Source organism: Macrobrachium nipponense, chromosome 4, assembly GCF_015104395.2.
Source record: "Macrobrachium nipponense isolate FS-2020 chromosome 4, ASM1510439v2, whole genome shotgun sequence".
NCBI classification, from domain to species: domain Eukaryota; kingdom Metazoa; phylum Arthropoda; class Malacostraca; order Decapoda; family Palaemonidae; genus Macrobrachium; species Macrobrachium nipponense.
Genome location: NC_061100.1, coordinates 39,507,750 through 39,520,036, shown reverse-complemented (window position 1 = coordinate 39,520,036; position 12,287 = coordinate 39,507,750). Strand labels below are relative to the sequence as shown.

Here is a 12,287-nt window from a genome sequence, read left to right as displayed (position 1 = left end):
AAATCAGCCGGCAGGATTTGAAGGGGGGGTGCAGGGTCCTCCTGGCCCAATGGGCGAATGTTCCTGCAACAAGTCATCCTTGGTTGCCATGGTGTTGACGCAGATCCCGAAAGGTTCCCCCGGGCCGAAAGGCCCCCAGGGAAGAGATGGCATGCCGGGCACCCCCGGGACGGCAGGTACCCCCGGGCCCCCGGGCGAGAGAGGATACCCAGGACCTCCTGGTCAGAAAGGAGACAGAGGAGATCAAGGGGATCCAGGTGAGATGAGCTGTCTCTATTTTTTTTCTCTCTCTCATTTCTTTTGCCTTATCCGTAGCAATCATTTCATTTGTATTATACATTTATGCGCCGTTTCATTCGCAACAGTTTTGCTATGTCAGTTCTTATTCCGTTCGTTTATTCGGAAATGATAATATATAGGTCTTTTAACCCTTTATTCATTCTTTCATTCATTCATGCAGCGGTGTCAACAACTTGTGTATGGGTACGTGAATGATTTCAGCGAACTAATATGAATCTGGTAAAATATATGAAATGAAATAGTGAAAGAAGAGAAAAGAAAACCATTATCAGGAAATGAATGAATGAATGGTGTATATATGAGTGTAATATATATTAGATTATGCAGACATTCCTTACAGGTCTCCTTTGTTATATGTTAAGACGTGATACCAGTAGTTTTCCAAGCAGCTATTAATTAATATTTTGTTGTTGTTCTTGTTCAAAAACATGTCATAGACATTGTTCACGTTTTCGTTACTTCGAACTACTGAATATTAGAACCACACTCTTCAGGCAATATTATCATACAATGACTTTCATTGTATGATTTATATCCTTGATTTCCGTGAGGAAAACGTGTCGAGATATGAATCAGAGAATAAGTCTTGTGCGCTTATGCAAATGAGAGAATACGTGTGTTTAAAATACCTTCTGCACTTCATTTTACGAATGGATAAAAAGTGATTTATGATTAAATCTGTATAATTGAATGAATGAAGAGTCCGTCTGTAGTTGAACAAATTAATGAATGTTCTTTAAAAAAAAATTGCCTAAGAATGTGTGGAAGAACTTGTGGTAAATTGTCCATCCTGATAGACATCCCTGTTATTGAATGAATGCATAAAAGTCCATCTTTGATTGAATGAATTAATGAACATATTTAAATACTTTTTATAGTCGAATGAGTGGTTCACATCAAGACCGTCGAGGCACTATGATTACACACACACACACATGTCTGTCTCTGTGCATTTTTGTTTATTCCTTTCACGTTTTTCACGAATGTCCATTAGTGCGCTTCATGATGCATATTTCTTTTATTGTTGCATTAATTCCCCTATATACATTTACTTTATTATTATTCAGAATACGAAACCTCTTCATATGGAACAAGCCCACAAGAACCATTGATCATAGGACTTATCATGTTTGTTTCATGTGTTGCATACTGTAATTCTGAATATTCTCCCTTGGCAGGACCCGAAGGTCTTCAAGGCCCCAAAGGGGAATCGGGCATGGACGGTGCCCCCGGACTTCCGGGAGAGAGGGGCCCTAGGGGGCCACCGGGGCCTCCTGGTTGGGGTAATCCAGGAGGCATTGACGTAAGTCGTTTTCATTATCTATGGGCAATTTTTCTTTGTAACCTATTGAAGTACTGCCTTAAAAGTTCCTATGGTAAGTATTTAAAGTTACCCGTAGTGGCGGTCACGTTTTCTTTAGTGGCAAAGAAAATGAAAATTCTAAAGCGATAAACCAGAAATTTCGTCATTTGGGTAGCAGATCGAAGAGACTGCAAACCTTCTTTACTTGTAAGATTTATATACGATGATAGTGCAGCTTAAGAGAATTTTTCATAGATTATAGGATAGGCAAAAATCCCCAACCTTTTCTACCCCAAACCAGATTTAATTCTAATTCCAATCTGGCTTGAATTTTCCAGTTATAGTAAATACAAGGCAATCTTGGACATTGGGTTAGCACGTACTACTCGAATAACACGATCGTCTTTTACCTGCTTCTATGTTAGGAAAATTGCATTTCTTATTAATTTTATAGTGCTGTCTAGTAATGATATTTCAATGTCGATAAGTAAACAAAATAACATGTTAGTACAATGTTCAATAAACGTAAAACACCAGGTAGTGTTTTTTTCCGTAGGCATTTATTTTCAAAGCTTATTTTTCATTTCATGCAGTCTTTGTGGAATCTTCGAGACAAGGATAAGGTAAAAATGAAACGATGATGAAGATTCTCTCTCTCTCTCTCTCTCTCTCTCTCGTCTGTGATTCAAGTGTTGCAAGTTTATAATATATATATATATATATATATATATATATATATTATATATATATATATATATATATATATATATATATATATTATATATTATAAACTTGCAACACTTGATTCACAGACGAGAGAGAGATTATATTTATATATATACATATATATATATATATATATAGATAGATATCTGTATATATGTATATATATATATATATATATATATATATATAGATTATATATATAATATGTTATATATAATAAAAATAAATAATATATATATATATATCTATATAGATATATATACTATATGTCCTTAGGTATATATTATAAAGGTTGATAATTAGAACGCTGGAATTAAAGCAGTTTATTTAAACTAATTTTAATAAGTCCACTATACAACATGCGGCCCATAGTACCGTCAGTGCACCACTTGTGCAATACTTAAGGTTCTTTACAGCGTCCCTTCAGCCCATAGCTGCAACCCGTTTCATTCCTTTTACTGTACCACCATTTCATACTCTTCCACTTTTCAAACCTTTGTATTGTCAGTTTCCCCATAAGCGCTGAGTGACCTAATAGGTCCCAGCGATTAGCCTTTGGCCTAAATTCTAGATTCCATTCCATTCCAATGTAGTATAGCATGTAGCAATTTCTTTGCACTTCTTATCTGGCCCGTGACTTCTTATCCTCCCCAGGTGGAAAGGGTGAATGACGGGGATCAGTCGCGCCTCGGCATCCCCGGCCTTCCAGGTCCCAAGGGTGACAGGGGTTACCCGGGTCCCAGGGGTACCCGAGGATACCCCGGTATCAAAGGCGAGCGAGGAAACACTGGGAAAGATGGAGGTAAAGGAGAACCGGTAAGTGAATTCATTTATTATTATTATTATTATTATTATTATTATTATTATTATTATTATTATTATTATTATTATTGTGGAAGTGGAATACGTAGTTCGTATTCGAGACCGTTACTTATGTGACATGTATACAGTCGTGGATTTTAATACTCCGTTATAATGAGTATTGCCATATGAATATACTCATGGTGTATTAAGCTTATTCAAGACATTGGTAAGACAAACATATTCATGGTGTGTTAAGCTTACTCAAGACATTGTTAAGATAAATATATTCATGGTATGTTAAGGTTATTCAAGACATTATTAAGATAATAAATATATTCATGGTGTATTAAGCTTATTCAAGACATTGTTAAGACAATAAATATGTTCATTGTGTGTTAAGCTTATTCAAGACATTAAGACAATAGATATATTCATGGTGCGTTAAGATTATTCAAGACATTGTTAAGACATGGTTGTAATGCATACATCGCCAGTGGAGTAGTGTCAAATTCAATGGAGAGGGGGTTTAAGATTTTTCTTGGTGAGATTTTTTGGGTTTTTGTTTTTGAACTCACATCAAACTCAAATAGAACAAGGCTATGAAGTTTACGAAATAAATTTTCGATGATATTTCTTACAGCTTCAGATTAACTTTAACCTTATTTGTTGTTGAAGTTCATTAAAGTCATTCGGTGAGTTTTATCAAATGTTTACCACATGCGCAGCTAAGCAATGATTCTGCATCGTGAAATATAAACAATAAACCAGCTGCATGTAATGTAAAGTAATAAATCTAAGGAAATGTACTGAAAAGCAATAAATCTATGTAACTTAATTGTATCACATGGCAATGACCAAGGTCTAGACTAGCCTTGGACAATGAATAACAATTATGGTAAAATTGTAAGCTTGAATACAATTATCATAAAGTAATAACTGTAGAACATTTTTACCATCAAGTTGTAGATTTAATTGCAGAAATGTTGGAAACCTCTCGCATGCAGTAGTAATATTTTTGCAAGAGACAAAAAAAAGTCAACTTTGAATTCATACAATATGAAACGAGACATTTATTCATACAATATGAAACAAGATATTAAATATATTCTTTTATTTATTTATAGAGTGTTTTCAAGTACAGCTCGTGATATTCTACGTTTAAAAACAGTTGTTCTCCTGTTAATTGCAGGGTCGCCCTGGTGAACCTGGATTCTCAGGTCCTAAGGGAGAACAAGGAGCATCTGGGACGAATGGAGTTCCTGGCCCGCCAGGATTCATTGGTCTACCTGGGGATAAGGGACAGAAAGGTAAGTAAGAGAGGGAGAGAGTGAGTAAGAGTTACAAGGATTAGGATGTCTCAAAGTGTGCTCACTTATCTCTAGGAGCAGGTTCCACTGTTGATCCACAATGTTCTAATGATTTTGTCTAACTTTCTTTCAAACTCTTCCACACTGTTGGTGTTGACGACCTCTAGTGGCAGTTTATTCCATGTGTCACATATTTTGTAAGAGAGAGATTTAATGTGATCCCGAGAAGTTAGAGAGGCAGAGGATCCCACCATTTAGAACGGAAAAGGGTGAGGGAGTAAACGATATGATACCATTTATCGAGAAGAAAGTATCACCTTGAACGAGAGAGTTGAACCGACTCAGTATAGTCCTGCCTATAAGTAAAAGAAAATATGTATTACCGACAAATAAATTACACTTAATGCCACTTTTACGCGGATGTTGAACCTCTAAACAAGTAATAGAGAGAGACAGATAAAAATAATAGAACCCCCTCTTGTTTTGGTAGTAAGTAAACGAGATTTTTTCTATTAATAGTTATCTTTTTGTGCACAATTGACCTTACTAAAATTACTTGAATATATGTAAACAACTTAGCGATTAATGATTAAAAAAGTATATTCCTTGAAGAACTGACATAATAAATGGAATTATATAACTGTTGAAAGTTGTTTATGTTTTACAGGAATTTATTGACTTATATTAATCAAGGAACTTTATGACAGGTGACAAGGGTCCACCTGGTATTGGGGAACCAGGCCCTCCCGGTAGCCCAGGGGGGCTCACGGCTCATGATCGACGAATAATCATCGACCAGGTATGGTTATGAATTTTGAAGCTTAGCTTTATAAGTACTAGACAGCGGAACGATTTGCAAAACATAGAACTCAAAAGGCTCACCTTGATACAGATCCCTTCAGTAATCTTGCTAGATTTATGCTATATGCCTGTTATATTTTTTGTAGTCGAGAATGCCACCAAAAATTTAAAATAAGGTAGATTACAATCAGTAAAAATTTAATATTCGGGGGATCCAGTCATTCTTTGATTGTTAAGGGGATTTCTGTTCATTGTCCATAATTTGCACCGTGTTGTAATTTTAGTTAAATATCTGTTGGATTAAGAAATTCAGGCCCTTCCGAAAGTCAGTCCAAACTATTGAATATAGCTTATATATATATATATATAGTATGTGTTGTTGTTGTTATGCATGAGAGCTTAAAGAGAGAAAGATCTACGTATACAAGAGTAAGAGTTGATGTAAATTCGAGAATTTATATGAAAGTGCCTGCGTGGGATGTAAGGGGAGAGAGAGAAGAGAGAGAGAGAGAGAGAGAGAGAGAGAGAGAGAGAGAGAGAGAAGAAAGGAGATGTTGAGGTTGAGAGGAATAACAATTTGGTTACTTAAAGGGAAGGGTGATAAATGGGAATGTAGAAGATATTGAAATATAACATAAATAAACATATCCCGGAAGGTTTATGGTAGGATTTTGATCGGGAACATGAGAATGAGACTTATCGAGAAGACTGATAAAGGAAAAGCTGTGTAAATTGGAATAAAGAACAGAGTACAGTATGTGAAGAAAGTGTTACTGTAAAGCAGCTACGTGAGATATTTGAGAATAAATGGGAAAAAGGTGTATGTACATGGAAAACAAGGACAAAGAGAATGCATGGTGTAGAAGGCAATGTGTTGAGATTGTGAATGTGGAGGTATTTGAAATTCAGTTTGACGATCTGCTTGTTAGGTCATTACAGAATTTGGAGATTTTGTAATGGGGGATGGTTGAAAATTAAAATCAGCTAGAGTAATGCTGTAGAGGTCAGTGGAGCTAGGAGTATTGAGAGGTGAATGACAAGATGGGAAAAAGATGATTCCATAAAAGGTTAAATTTAATAGATATTGACAGGACGAGAAAAGTAGCGATTCCAAGAATAGGTGAAACCAGGAAGGAAGATGAATCTCTGCAACAAAGACAACAGTAGAGTACAATGAGGTTGTAGTAAACAAAGAACTGCTTTCCCAGCTATACTTTATGGAAGTGACGTGTGTATGTTGAATGCGTGTGGAAGGAGAAAAGGTTAGAAACTGTTTAGGTGATATGTTTGTTTCCTTTGTACGAGGTAAACATGTTTGGGTCCGAAAAGTGTATACATAGGAAGAATTTACGGTAAAAAGGTTAGCATTGGTGAAGAGATGGATAAACGGTAAAAAGGTTAGCATTGGTGAAGAGATGGATAAGAGTCCACTGCAGTGTTTTAGTCATGTGTAAAGAGAGGACAATAGGTTGATGAGAGTATTTATGTTAATTAGGGAATTGAGAAGGAGTTTGAAAAAGTACTGGATGAGTGGATAGAGGAGGTGTTGGAGCAGAGTGACCCTAGGATCCAGGAAATGCAGGTGGGCTGCAGGGTAGGTTTTGGGTGACTTATGTGTATAGGGTGAGTTGATGCGCTACTGTTGTGTCATTTGTATCATTTGTATGTGTACATGGAACGACTAAAGGTGTACGCTTAGGGCATTTATTCAATAGGGGATGTGTTCTTGATTATGTGTGTGTGTGAGAGAGAGAGAGAGAGAGAGCTCACACGTATATATTCTTGCACATAAACTTTTACTTTATATATATATATGATTAGCTTATCTAAATCTGCCTGACATATAAGACCTCCGAGTTTGTAAAATCTAAGGCATTTATGATTTGGAAATAGGATTATTTCACCACATTGTACAGAATGCCAAATCATTTTTGATCTTCGTAGTGGCCGAACTGTATTCACTGAATTCCCTTAAAATCTACAATCCGTTTCAGCTCCTCAACACACTCGAGAGTAAGACGGCTGACCCGGACGGCAGCTTCGGAGCTGGCGGCATAAATCTCTATGATAACTCGGGGGGAGTTCCTTGGGTGACAGGTAAGGGTGACCTTCATGGCACTCGTTTCTAATTGTTTTCATTCTTTTTCCCTCTTCGTTAATAATCCCTCTTTATGCTCTTTATTGCGTCCCGCATGTTATTTCATTTTGCCATCTGATTCTTTCTCGGCTTCTCTTTTATTCGGTGCATTATCGTCATGAATGTTTATTTCTAGTCCTTAATGTTCACTATTCCTCGGTTTCACCATCTCATCTCCTAATTCTTCATTTCATGCTTCTACCAGTTCACCAACTTCCTTTTTCCTAAACCCAAATATCATAACTTACTTAAACAGTTTATTCTCTACATCTTCCTCCGTTGCATCATCCCATTTTGAAAAATCATATGAAATACAATATTCTGTTTCTTTATCTCTTGTTTAAGAATATTTATTTATCTCTTTTTGCTTAACCAGTTTATTTTTATTTTTTCATTCTTTCTTTGTTTTCTTCTAAGGCTTCTACTTTAACATAATATTACTTCTCTCACTTCACCTCCCTGACTTATTTCTTATTCTTCCTCACTTCAACGGATTTTTTTTCACCTCAGTATCTTCTTGGTATCTCTCAACTTCATTTCATATTTTCAGTTCATATTTCTTTCACTAACGTCCATTTTCCATACTTCTTTCATTAACATCCATTTTCCATAATCCTTTCAGTAACATTCATTTTCCATAATCCTTTCACTAACATTCATTTTCCATAATCCTTTCACTAACATTCATTTTCCATACTCCTTTCACTAACATTTATTTCCCATACTCCTTTCATTAACATCCAATTCCTGTACACCTTTCACTAACATCCATTTCCCGTACACCTTTCACTAACATCCTTTTCTCATACCCCTTTCACTAACATTCATTTTCCTTAACAAATTGCCACTTATTACCCTTTATACAGCTTTCATCTCGCCACAAGCAAACGAATAACAAAATAAATCTGATCGCTTAAGCTTTGGTCAATGTGCATCTTGTGCATCTTTTGACTAAAAGGTAAAGTTAAATTTAGCACTAAATTCCCCCATAGCATTTGGTTTGCTCTAAAATAAATTTTAAAAAATAATAAAAGGTAGAAGTTGTAGTTGTAGACGACGCATCTTTTGCCGCAGTGGTGGTGCTATTCGCCATACTGAATTGTTGATATCTATCGCTGAAAAAAAAATTAAAATAATAATGGAATTAACTTAGAATCTTTGTGCTTGCTGCCTCAATTTTAGAAGCTCGCTATATACGGAAGATGATTACATATTTTTCTATTCAGGTTCTTTAAATCATGAAGGTGTATGCTAATATCACCCCCATTGCGGTGTTTTACTGATATCAGCTTAGTAGAGCAGTCGTAAAATGTGGTTTCCGAGCTAGACGTTGCCTCTTTATCTACATAAGAAGAACCAATGTGAACATTTTTCCAATCTCTCTCTCTCCTCCCATATATATATAGATATATAGAGATTATATATATATATATATATATCTAGATATATATATATATATTATATATATATATAGTATATAGTATATTATATATATCATATTTATATCTATATATATAAATATAGATGTATATATGTTATAATAATATATGATATTATATAATATATTATATATATATATATATAAATTAATATATAATATATATATATCCAATTTTATATAATAATATATCTATTATATATATATAATATATTATTATATAATAAAATAATATAATTATATATAATCTCTTCTTATATATTATATATAATTAATATATATATATAATATGTATATCTATAATATTCTATTAAATTATAATTATATATATATTGTGTATATATATTATCTATATATATAATATATATATATTGTATTGTATATAATATATCTATATATATTCATATTATATAATAATAGAATAGGTATATATATAATTATATATTAATATATAATATATATATAAGATAGATAGATATAGTATATAATCTATAATCTAGATATATATATATTTATTATATTTATATAATATATATAATATTATAATTAAATATATATAATATATAATATATATATATAACACATAAACCAGTTGAAAGGTTTTTTTCAGTCTAAAACTGTTATTTTCCACAAAGCACTATATAAACCGTTAAAGGCCTCTCCATTCGAAACCTGTTGATATTTCTAGAAAACTATTTACTATCAGTTGATACTACATCTTCCCTACTTTCAACCCATAGACTCACCCTTGAGGTTGCATTAGATTTCATTGTTACATGTAAGTATGTATAGAAAGGTTACAGAGATGATCAGAAGACAGCTTCCTTTCACTTCATTTCAATGCATTCGTCCTATTTCCTCCATTTTATCTTTTAGTTACTGTAGTTTTCTTGTTGACTATGAATTTACCCCAAAGCACATAACGAAACACCGGAGCAGTAGCTTGGTGCGTACTTTTACTTAAAAATACGAAACGCCCTTTTGCAGATGGCTGTTTTATCTGTAATCTTTTTATTTTATCATATTTTTACATTTTAATAAATTTTGTATTGTTGTTACTTGCCCAAAGCGATATACCAAAAAACCAGTTGATATTTGAAGAAAAAGCAGATTATGCATCCTGAATTACTGAACTTTTTTTTTTTTCATCCTACTCATTTTAATAGTTCTTCGAAGGGTAAAATAGTGATTCTCTGAGCCTTGTGTCTCAACAACACTTAACATTCTTCATAAAGATTCAAGTATGATGGTCGTCTTTCGTGACCTTTGAAAGGACACCTTGATCAATTCCAGTTAATTTCTCAATTCTGCAACATTTTATCCATAACTAATAGAGGAACTGCTGTAACAGATTTAAGTTACATGGTTTGGAAATCAGCTATTTGGAGCATTAAATCTTTAATTAGAAAATTCAGGCTTACTCACCAAATCTTTTAGAGCATGTACGCACTCACACTCACACACACACATATATAAGTACCATACCTTGATGTTGCATCAAATTACTAATGACAAGAATAGGCATCAAGTTAACGGTGCTTATGGCGCTGTAACTTGATGCAACATCAAGTTACAGCGCTGATAATGGCAAAAAACCAACTTACAGCGAAAACCAACTTGCAGCATTGCACTGGAATGGATGCCCTGCTGTAAGTAGAGGAAGCACTGTGTGCGCATATATATATATGTATATATATATATATATATATATATAATATATATAATATCTATATATATAGTATATAATAATATATAATATTATGTATTATATATATATTATAACTATAATATAATAATATATATATATATATATAATTATAATATATATATCAATATATATGTTATATATATATATTATATATTATTATATATTATATATATATATATATGATATTTCTAATTCAACTACATAAACCTCTTGTTTTGTCGGAGGTTTCAAAAAGAATGTGATGTGTTCACATTATGCATAATAATAATAAAGATAATTTAGATGTAGTGTTACAAATCTTGTACTGATACTATTGAACCCCTGCAATTGTCGGAAAGAAAATGATTTAGTTTATCCTGTTGTAATATATTTGTTGGGTTTTTAAAGCTGTAGGTCGAAGAACAAAGTTTCTGACATAAATACAGTATAGTCCTTTGAAATCATTCTGTACACTGGGTTTTTATTCAGCATTTATTTTGTTATTAACTCGTGCGTCTGTATCATATTTTACCCTTAAAGAATCACAGATAATTTTTGTGATTAATTCTTGCTCCGGACTTATTCTTATTTTTGTTAGCCATAGTGTCTCTCAATAGTTATTATTACCATTCATACATTTTATCAGCCTTTTACCTTCATCATTCTTTTCAAAGGACTGTCATTGCTCTTATTTATTTTAAGTTGTATAGTTCTTAACCCTTGCTTCATTTCTGGAGCAAAATTTTACATTTTTGGTTATACTTCTGAATTCCCTTTTTATTTCATTTTGGCTTTATTATGATTGCACGTCAATGACACAAACACACAGACTACGATGATGAAGATTTCGCTCTGGAGGGATCAGGACTGGTGGCCTACAAGCCTTTCTATCCAAGTAAGTTCTCAGTTGTTTCCAACCTTTGGAGAATCATAGGCATTTGCAATCGAGCTAAGGATTTGGACGAGAGCAAGGTTTGCAATACATCCAGACAAGACTGGAATGGTGAAGTTGCTGCCTGTGATATCATTTCTTTGAAAATTTCCTCTCTTATACATCAAATGATCTGCCCTTCTTGTTTTGTACTTATACTTGAAACCTGTAATATAGCAAAAGCTTGAGGGTACGTCCAGCTTTTCATTAAATGAACAATAGATTTTCATTAAATGAACAATAACTTGTAACTGCTTAGCTTATTTGTAGAATCATACCTGATATTTACTACCATAGCATAAGAACTTAAAAATGTCAGGGACCATTCTTGATTGTGAAAATAAATTAGGAAAATGTTAATTATCTTAGCGTAGTGTCATGATTATTATTAAACTTTGATTATTGCATGTGAATGGACATTGTTATCAGATGCCTTGAAAATTAAATCAGTTACTTAGTATTACAACGGTTATTGAGTTTTGAAAATATATTTATAAATTGTACCTGTGAACAAACTCAGTAAGTAATGATTAAGTAAAGGGCTCCAGGAATTAGGTACTATTATAATATCCCTTTACCTATTTCTGAATTGGAATAATTTTTTATATCCCTTGGCTACTTTATTTTTGGTTTCAGTACTTCAAGGTTGTCATTATTTACAGAGGGTGGCTTAAGAGGACCACCAGGACCACCTGGTATACCAGGCATCCAAGGATCTCCAGGAAATCCAGGTATCCCAGGAAACCCAGGATTGCCTGGAATCAAAGGAATTTCAGGAGTAAAGGTAACATGAAATACAGGGCTAAAATAATGACAAATTTCTATATACTCTGGCCCTTCTTTTCACATCACT

The 12,287-nt window shown here is 33.4% G+C and overlaps 1 protein-coding gene across 14 annotated transcripts in view; it reads left to right on the top strand.

Annotated features, from left to right (window-relative positions):
* The window catches only part of LOC135210876 (collagen alpha-1(I) chain-like), an 891,724-nt gene that overhangs the window by 828,874 nt on the left and 50,563 nt on the right, over positions 1-12,287 (top strand). For 13 of the 14 annotated variants that reach the window (XM_064243791.1, XM_064243789.1, XM_064243790.1 and 10 more), the window contains 8 exons: positions 8-257; positions 1,479-1,603; positions 2,984-3,145; positions 4,323-4,440; positions 5,148-5,239; positions 7,236-7,338; positions 11,333-11,398; positions 12,097-12,218. In XM_064243791.1, coding sequence (XP_064099861.1) covers positions 8-257; positions 1,479-1,603; positions 2,984-3,145; positions 4,323-4,440; positions 5,148-5,239; positions 7,236-7,338; positions 11,333-11,398; positions 12,097-12,218 — 1,038 coding nt within the window. The remainder of the gene's footprint in view (positions 1-7; positions 258-1,478; positions 1,604-2,983; positions 3,146-4,322; positions 4,441-5,147; positions 5,240-7,235; positions 7,339-11,332; positions 11,399-12,096; positions 12,219-12,287) is intronic. The other variant, XM_064243794.1, reaches the window with a different exon arrangement.